The sequence below is a fragment of the Equus quagga genome, chromosome 1 (assembly GCF_021613505.1).
Source record: "Equus quagga isolate Etosha38 chromosome 1, UCLA_HA_Equagga_1.0, whole genome shotgun sequence".
Lineage (NCBI taxonomy): Eukaryota > Metazoa > Chordata > Mammalia > Perissodactyla > Equidae > Equus > Equus quagga.
Window position 1 is genome coordinate 53,361,199 of NC_060267.1, and position 8,766 is coordinate 53,369,964.

The 8,766-nt window shown below is 39.1% G+C and overlaps 1 protein-coding gene across 4 annotated transcripts in view; it reads left to right on the forward strand.

The window, feature by feature from the left end:
- C1H12orf4 (chromosome 1 C12orf4 homolog) overlaps positions 1–8,442 on the forward strand; it is a 45,291-nt gene extending 36,849 nt beyond the window's left edge. For all 4 annotated transcript variants that reach the window (XM_046664833.1, XM_046664826.1, XM_046664817.1 and 1 more), the window contains 3 exons: positions 4,118–4,175; positions 4,768–4,835; positions 5,688–8,442. In XM_046664833.1, coding sequence (XP_046520789.1) covers positions 4,118–4,175; positions 4,768–4,835; positions 5,688–5,780 — 219 coding nt within the window. In that variant the 3' untranslated portion in view covers positions 5,781–8,442. The remainder of the gene's footprint in view (positions 1–4,117; positions 4,176–4,767; positions 4,836–5,687) is intronic.
- Positions 8,443–8,766: the final 324 nt, after the last annotated feature.

Below are 8,766 nucleotides of genomic sequence, written 5' to 3' on the forward strand. Positions count from 1 at the left end.
ATGTAAATAGCCTTAAATAATAAAAGAGAGGCTTAGATATTCATGAGACAATAAGAAGTAATTATAAATATTAAGCAGGAGTATACTATGATCAGAAATGCACTTAAATTAGTCAAATCAGTGCTTTGGAGGGGAAATACTGTAATCCAGGAAGCTAGATTGGAAGGCATAGCAATAACTAGGCATGAGGTCACAAAGACCATCAGAGATGTGTGAAGAACTAGGATAATTCGATGACGCATCAACCCCCAGAGGGGGCAGGCAGGGGGCAGGGAAGTTTCATGAAGAAAGGGGAGTGGCCACTAATGTGAGTTACGACTGAGAAAATGTTTAGTAATTAATGATCATTGATGATCTCAAATAAAGCATTTTTTCCGTCAGCTGGTAGGGGTGGAAGCCTAATGGCCAAGGGTGAACGAATGAGTAGTTGGGAAGGAGGCAGAGGCAGTAAGTGGATAGCACCATTTTAAGTTTCGTGGTGAAGGAATAATGGACGTAAGTGACAGGGTCAAGGGAAGGTTCCCTTTAGAATAGGAGATGAGAGCGGCCGACCTGCGCATGGTGGATAGGAAGAGGGCAAAAGCACGCTGGAGCGAGAGGAAGAATCGAAGGACGAAAGAACTCGGCCAGAGGATCTCGGGGACACCAGTGAGGACAGGATCGAGATGCCTAGTCTTGGAAAGGAAAAACTAAGAGAAAAGAAGAGAAGATAGCAAAATACAAAGTTCTGTGGCAACTCTGTTCTTGTTTAGCCTCATTCAAAATGCATTCGGATTGCATTGTAAGTCATGCAGATTTGGCAGCATCTGTCAACCTACTGAATCTTAATAGTGGAAGTAGAAATACTGAGATTGCAGAAAACAGTGAGAGCAGCGTCCTGCCTTGTTTTCCCTTTGGCTCTCATCCTGAAGTGGACTGCATCAGTGCTCATAAGTTTTTGCTCATGTGTGCCCCCAAATAATTTTCTATAACTACCCCTCACATGTTTTAAAGTTTTCACGTAGGTTTAAATAGTTGTGAAAAAGGTAATTTTCAGTAAAATTGAAAATGTTGCCTTTTACGCTAAGAATTGTTGCGTCAGTCTTAGATATGTCCTGTGGAGTTTCAGTGCTGTGACCGCATCCACCATCGTCCATTTTGAAAATGCATGAACTTTTAAGAGTCAAATTTTACACCTTTCCTTTTTCTCTTTGAACTCATAATTCCATTCCAGTATATCCCCATAAAATTTTTTCTAATGTGATGTATTTTATGCTTAATTCTTTTGTATTAGTCACCTTAGACTTCTCAGAAATGAAAATATGTATATTAACTGAAATTTTTTTAAATGTATTCCCTATGATCATAGTTCTGTTATAATTTTTTTCTGTTATTATAGCATTACTAGTATATAATTGATCAAAATAACACATATTTTGATAATTCAACATATAAATTAAAATTTCACCAAAATGCGTTTCTTGTAGAGATGGATAGGGTTTTGTTTATTTTTCCCCATTCATGTGTCTATAAGTTAATGTTAATTACTGCTAGAATTAGGATCAATGTGATTCTTATTTGGTATTTTTATAGATGTAAGTACTGAGAAGTTTGTTCACATAAATAGATCTGGATGGAAGAGTTTTGTTATATCAATGTCACTGATTTTGTTTTTTTTTAATTGAGATAAATTCATAAACATAAAATTCACCATTTTAACCATTTTAAAATAAAATTTAGTGGTGTTTTAGTGGTGTAAATTTGCAACATTTTGCAACTGTCATCACTATGTACTTCTGCACATTTTCATCATCCCTAAAAGAAACCGTCTACCCATTAGCAGTCAGTCCCTATCGTCCCCCATCCCTTAGCAACCACGAATCTACTTTCAGTCTCTATGGACACGCCTACTCCGAACATTTCATACAAATGGGATCATACAATTTGTGGTTTTTTGTGTCTAGCTTCTTTCACTCAGCATAATGTCTTCAAGGTTCATCCATGTTTTAGCATATATCAGTACTTCATTCCTTTTTATGCCTGAATAATATTCCATTCTGTGGATAGCCCACATTTTGTGTATCCATTCATCAGTTGGTGGACATTTGGGTTGTTTCCATTTTTGGCTATTATGAATAATGTTGCTGTGAACATTCATGTAGAAGTTTTTGTTTAAACGTATGTTTTCAGTTCTTTTGGGTATGTACTTAGGAGTAGAGTTGCTGGGTCGTTTGGTAATTCTGTGTGTAACTTGTTGAGGAACCGGCAAACCATTTTCTACAGGAGCTGCACCATTTTACATTCTCACCAGCAATGTATGAGGGTCCTAATTTCTTCACATCCTCACCACAGTTGTTACTTTTTTTATTATTATTATTATTATAGCCAATGGATTTCTTTCAACTCCTGAATTATAGGCTAAAATTAACATCACAGTTTTTAGCATCAAAAATTTAACAATTAACAGCTAACACCTCCAAATTAGATCCTTTTTTCAGTTTTATTGAACCTCAAAGAATTGTAAGCCACATGATTTACAATAGTTAGATTTCTTCATTTTTACAATACAAAAACCGATGTTTTGATTGATGCACTGAAGGTCTTTATATTGGGAGGTGGCGGTGTCAGGATAGGAGAGAAGTAAGCTTTTCTTCGTAAAGTGGGAGAAGGAGGATTGTGGAAGGGGAGGTGGCAAAGGAGAAACCTACACCTCCCTCAAAGGTAGATCTTCAGTCAGATCAGTTTTAAGAAAGGATTCCTGTGGATGTGAGGGTCTAAAAAATTGATTCCATTGAAATGATCCCAGTTTGAAGACCTCTAGGGGTCATAAGTGACCAAGAAGGAGATTATGCGTTGCCTAAAATTTGCAGTGAAAGGCAGTATCAATGCTGAAAATTGTTAGTTCTTTTGTATATTAGCATACAGCTACAGGCAGACTAGCAAATGTGAGCTCTCCAGAGCGCAGAGGAACTTCCGTCAAAGCCCTTGATGGCTTTTACAGAGAGTACAGTTGTTTGGTACGGTACCTAACGCTTCCGTAATGTTTTAGCATGAGAAGTACTTTAGAGAACCTTTTGTGATTTCCTGACTTTTATAGAAAAAAATAATCGTTTGTAGGTGAAAACCTTGCATATTGAAGCATTTATATACTTGGAGTTTTTTGAGGTCATTTACTATGCACTGTCTTTAGAAAGTACTTATTAGAGGAGACATTAGTTACTTGCAGCGTAAGTGGCAATGAGCATATTTTTATTCCCAAGAAGAAAAAATGTATAAACCGTAAAACATTAGCATTTGAATGCAAATTAAAACATCCGGGTAATAGATACATAAGTATTTCCTTGCTCTGTGAGCTGAAGGGGCCTGGGGACAAGGACACCCCAGTAGCTGTGAGCACACCCAGCACGGGGCCAGCCCCCCTCAGTCATTTTTAAGAGTGTAAAAGATCCTAAGACCCGAAAAGATTGGGAATCACCATAATGAAGTAATAAACATTTTATAGTTATAATTATGAAGACTTGCAACATGGGAAAATGTTCTGATGATAGTGAAAAGAAACAATTTAAAATGGTATAATCACTGATCATAACTAGGAAAAACTATAAAGATGTTGCTTATAGAGTGACACTGGCGCTCGTGTGCACAGTTGGTCAAAGATTACAAAGGAACATAGGAAAACGAATGCATTTGGTTTGTTAGATAGCTGGGATGCGGTGTTCGTTTATTTGATTACTTTTGTAATGACATGCGATAAAACCATTTTAATGCATTTCTTATTCAAATATTATAAAATTTAATAGAATTATCGTGCTAACCTATTGACAATAATAGGTGGAGTTCTTATGTCATTGATATTTGTCTTTAGAATTGTCTAGAAAGTTTTAAGCATATGTTAATTTTTAAAATTATATTTACTAGGCTAATTAAATTAGTCTGCATTCTACAAGTATAGTCTAACAGCTGGAAAAGTTTGTATTCCTAAAAACCAGAGGAAATCCAACTGAAATTTGCAAATAGTTGCCTAAATCTATTCACAAAGTGGATAGTCAGCATTATAGATAAATTAGGATCTGACTATACTTTGTTTTTCTACAAAGTTCTGTTAAAAGCATATGATTTGTTTTGCTTCTGTTTTTAGGAAATGACTATACCGTGGTGCTTAAGGAGAGCAGAACTTGTGTTTAAGTGTGTCAAAGGTGAGCGTAACCTTATATTTAACAACCACCACCTATGTTTCTTCCTCTCATATAGTGAAAGTGGAGCCACCCGGGAGAAAGATTATGAAAGTTCCTGCTGTCATCTGGTGCCTCAGTTAAATGGGTTAACAAGCAACTATTTCATAATGGTCTGTTTTACTTATCTTTTCCAGTCACAAAATAAATCTCTGGCCCCAGTGAAATACAAAGATATTTGGATGTTATTTATATTTTGCTCTGAGTGTAGCTTCTTCTGTATTGCCTTTTATTTTCTTAAAAAGAAAAAAAAATAGAGCCACATGTTTAATTAACCTTTAATAGCCTGTTTTAGCTTCATTGTATAGAGATTAAATAGGACTTGAGAAATCACAAGTAAGAGTATGTTGACAAAGCTGTTCACAGCCTCTGGCGTGGAGCAGTAAGGGCTGCAGAAGTTTATGTGTCCTGTAGGCTTAGCCTCACCTACAGGCACGCAGCCACCTGGAAAGTCAAGACAAAGCCCCACAGTGAAAATCCCACTTACCTCAGGAAGTGACTGGTAAGTCTGAGGACCAGAACTCATAATTCAGCCAAGTCTGCTGTTCTGTTTTAGGTTTCATGATGGAAATGGCTTCATGGGATGGAGGAGTTTCTCGGACAGTGCAATTTCTGGTACCACAGGTGTGTTATGTGGATAGATCGCACCTCAGTTTAATCTCTGTGGCAGTATTCCTCGCAGATAACAGCTAGGCGCACTGCCCTAAACTCGTAACAGAATGCTGACAGCTTCCTGTGATTTCAAGGGGGAAGCATTTGGGTGCCACAAAGGCACTCAGTTTATCATCAAAGATGTCAGTGTCTACCACTCAAAGGATCTTTTAGTCAACCCCAAAACCAAACTTGACTCGTCATTCCTTTGTTTTTTTCCCCCATATTTATGTTATATAGATTTTATTTATTTATTTTTGCTGGGGAAGATAAGCTAACATCTGTTGCCAGTCTTCTTCCTTTTATTTCCACACTAAAGCCCCAGTACATAGTTGTGTATAGTTCTAAGTTCTTCTATGCGAGCTGCCACCACAGCATGGCTACTGACAGATGAGTGCTGTAGGTCTGTGCCTGGAAACTGAACCCAGGCCGCCGATACACAGCCTGCCAAACTTTTACCTCTAGGCCATCGGGACTGGCTCTATGTTTTATAGATTTTGAAGAGTTCACAAAGAAGGGCATTGGCAGAGAATAATTCTATATTCTGGCTAGAACTTAGCAAAACTAGCGTCACCTTTACTACCGAGTACACTAGTGTCGTCTGGGGGTTTTTCTGGTATTTGACAGAAACATAGGTTGTCAGAGGATGGAGCCAGAAAAACAGCCCCTGCCCATAGCCATGCGGTTAACCCAGTCATGAAAGAAAATTTTGACATATTGCATTCCATATCTAAAACTAGTTCCATTATTTTAAAATACTTTAAAATTGTAAAAATCAATGATGATTTAACAAGTACAAACTTTTCTTCTTTTCACTTCCTACAGAGTATTTCTGAAGAAATGTTTTATCAACTTAGCAACATGCTCCCCCAGATCTTCCGAGTGTCTTCAACACTTACCCTAACATCCAAGCACTGAACCCTTACAGACTGACAGGCTGGCGGGAGAGGACTGGTAAACGCTCCAGGAACGTGAGCTGCGCTGGGATTCTGTCGAGCAGAAGATGCCCAGAAAGGGAACTTCCTGCCCAAATCACACATCCAATCATATGTATCTGTTAAACATTCCAAAAATTCGTGTACTGTGCAGACTAGTGATCAGCCCCTTACTTACGCGTTTATTCTTAAAGTTTCTTTATGAAAGAAATGTCTCCTTTTCCTACTGTTGTGTCCCGTCTGTGAATATGAGTGAGGATATCACACATGGACACTTGATGGAGGACACTGTTTACGACGCTTTCGTGGAGACATTTGACTTTTCCACAAGGTTTGAATATATCAGATGCAAGGCTTAATTCAGCATACAAATCAAATCTTCCCTCTACCTTATTTGCCAAGTGAAAATTAAACGGCACTGAAATAGACATTGCAAGTATGGATTTCTTCTGAAAATCTTTTTCTAGAAACAAATGTATGAGGCAAATGTGCTTATTCTTTGAAATTTTCCAGTTTCAAAAATTTGCTTTTAATGTACTTTTTCTAAGGTTTTGTAAGTTAAAAGTCAGAAAAAGACTGGATTCTTTACCTCTGTCTCTTCTTCCTTACGTGACCTTGGTCTTCTCTATTAATAACGTTTTTCATGGGCTGGGAAAATAGTGTGCTGCTTCACAGGCTGATGGAGAATTCGTCTGAGCCAGCACCTACAGTATTTTAGTGCTCATCAGTATTGTGACAGTCAGACAGTGAGGGTCATTTTTATTTCTCCATCCTGCTTCCTGCAATCTCAGCTTCCCTAACCATTCTTCCACTTCTTGCATCTCTCTGCTGATAACTATGTCCCCATTTCTGTCTGTGCTCTGTTTCGCTCCTCTTCCTTTGTCTTTCCTTGTAGCACTCCTTTCTCAGATGCTGTGTATCACTTGTTGCTAGGAGTGGTGACTACATTCAACAGAGGCATTTACCAAGGCATAGTTTCATCAGATCCACATTGGATGGATGCTGTAACCAGCCAATGGAATGAAATGGAGGACACTTGATGTCACAATAAGGTGGTATATCTTGATTCCAAGAAACAGAAATAACTAAATAACTCTAATTTCTTCTCTAAATAACTTAGAGAAACTCTTGGCATGCAAAATGATCTCCCATGACAGAATGTTCTTGATTTTCGACTCAAGGAAACAATTGTGCAAGTAACAACACTAGGGAAAACACTCACTGCAGACTTGTCCGTTATACACAGACACTTTCCAAAGCCTTTGCCAGGGAGCCTGGTGATGCCACCAGGAAGTTAGAGATTCTGCCCTTAAGGTGAGAAGTTGTCTTCTAGGCACAAGTTATCACTGAGACTCATTCTAACGCAAAGCAAGGCAGACAGAGGTAGGAAATGTGCTAGAGCGACGTCGAGACTGTTTTAGTTCATAATATGAAAGACTGACGTGGAGGTGGGTGTAGTGGGATCAATAAAAGGCATTCAAAAAGAGGAATGGAGAATCTTTCTACAGAATTCCTGTAACTAAGTGTACACCAACAGCTTTTGAAGGCTGCAGCCGGGTGTCAGGATGTAGGAGTCAGGGTTCATTCACGGAAGCTTGGTGAATGCTGTGGCCCAGCCCTTCGTTTGTCACCTCAAGGCTGTTTTATTAAGATCTATAAAGTGGTGGCTTTCACCCCAGGGCAACTTAAAGGTACTATTTGGCCTGTGACATCAAGATCAACTTCGGAAGTATCCGTTTTGCATGGGGTACTACATTACGAGATGTACAGAAGTGGTAAGATTGGAAAAGTCATGCTTAGGATGCACAAACCACCGATAGGAAGACACACCAAACACTAAGTGATAACAAGTGTGTAGCATGCTAACTGGTGGGGATTTTGGTGACCGAGTAGATGAGGAAGCCTGGAGTTTCGTGTTTGGACCCGAATGGAATGAAGGGAGGCAGTGATGAAAGGCCAGTAGGTTGAAAGAAGCTGACCCCAAGAGCCTTCTGGCAGTTGAGGGCCCTGGGCCTTTGCACAGACGTGGGTGAGGAGTTTCTCAGTGAGCATGAAGTTTTCTATCTGAAGAGACAGTGAAGTATTCCCAGGACATGACAATATGGTCCTCCAGTCCTTAAAAATACACCTTGGAAATCAGCCAGGGGCATTGAGACAGTTCTCCATTCTGTCCCGCTCTTTCCTCCCCGTGCCCCATTTCTGTTCTCAAAGCACAAAACCAAGCATGGCTATAACCTTGCCCTTGATCAGGAAGTGTGGCACCAGCTGTTCCTCGGCATGACAGTGTGGCCGGAATGGAAGAAATGCATGAAAAAGAATTTCAGCGGAAACACAAGTTAGCTTGCCTGGGATTTGGCGGCTCTCTTATTGGCACAGTACACTGTCATTTGTGTCACTTCACTTGGGTCCTGGCTAATTCTCACAAGAAGAAAAATGTTCCACAAAGGAAAGATGAATTCATGGAAACATTCCTGTTCTAGAGGCCACAAGGAGAATCAGCAGAGCTGTGTTGAAAGAACTGGCGAAGCTTGGAGAGCAGAGCCTCTGGGCTATTTTTCAGTGTCTAGGTGAAAATGGTTGCTTTTCTGTTACTTACTTTTCCCATTTAGATGAAACTGACTGCTTTGCTCAGAAGTCACAGCAGTGTAAAACTCACTATCATAATCATGAAATAAAAAATATTTTACAAAACCCATTTACAAAAAGTACCATGTGTTCAGAACCATTTAGATCAGTGCTTTTCTATCCTTTAACCACCAAAGAACCTTTTCATTATCTTCTCCATATTTCCCTGAAATATTTTGAAAAGTTTTGCTTAGCAAGCAGTTGAAATCATTGATTTCAAATGATTTCAAATCATTTGAGCAGTAATCTGCTTTTTGTTAATCAAGGATGTGTCTGTGGAACTGAGTGACAGTATTAGCAAGTGATCCATCGTGTGGTAACACAGAACACGAGAGTTCTCACCG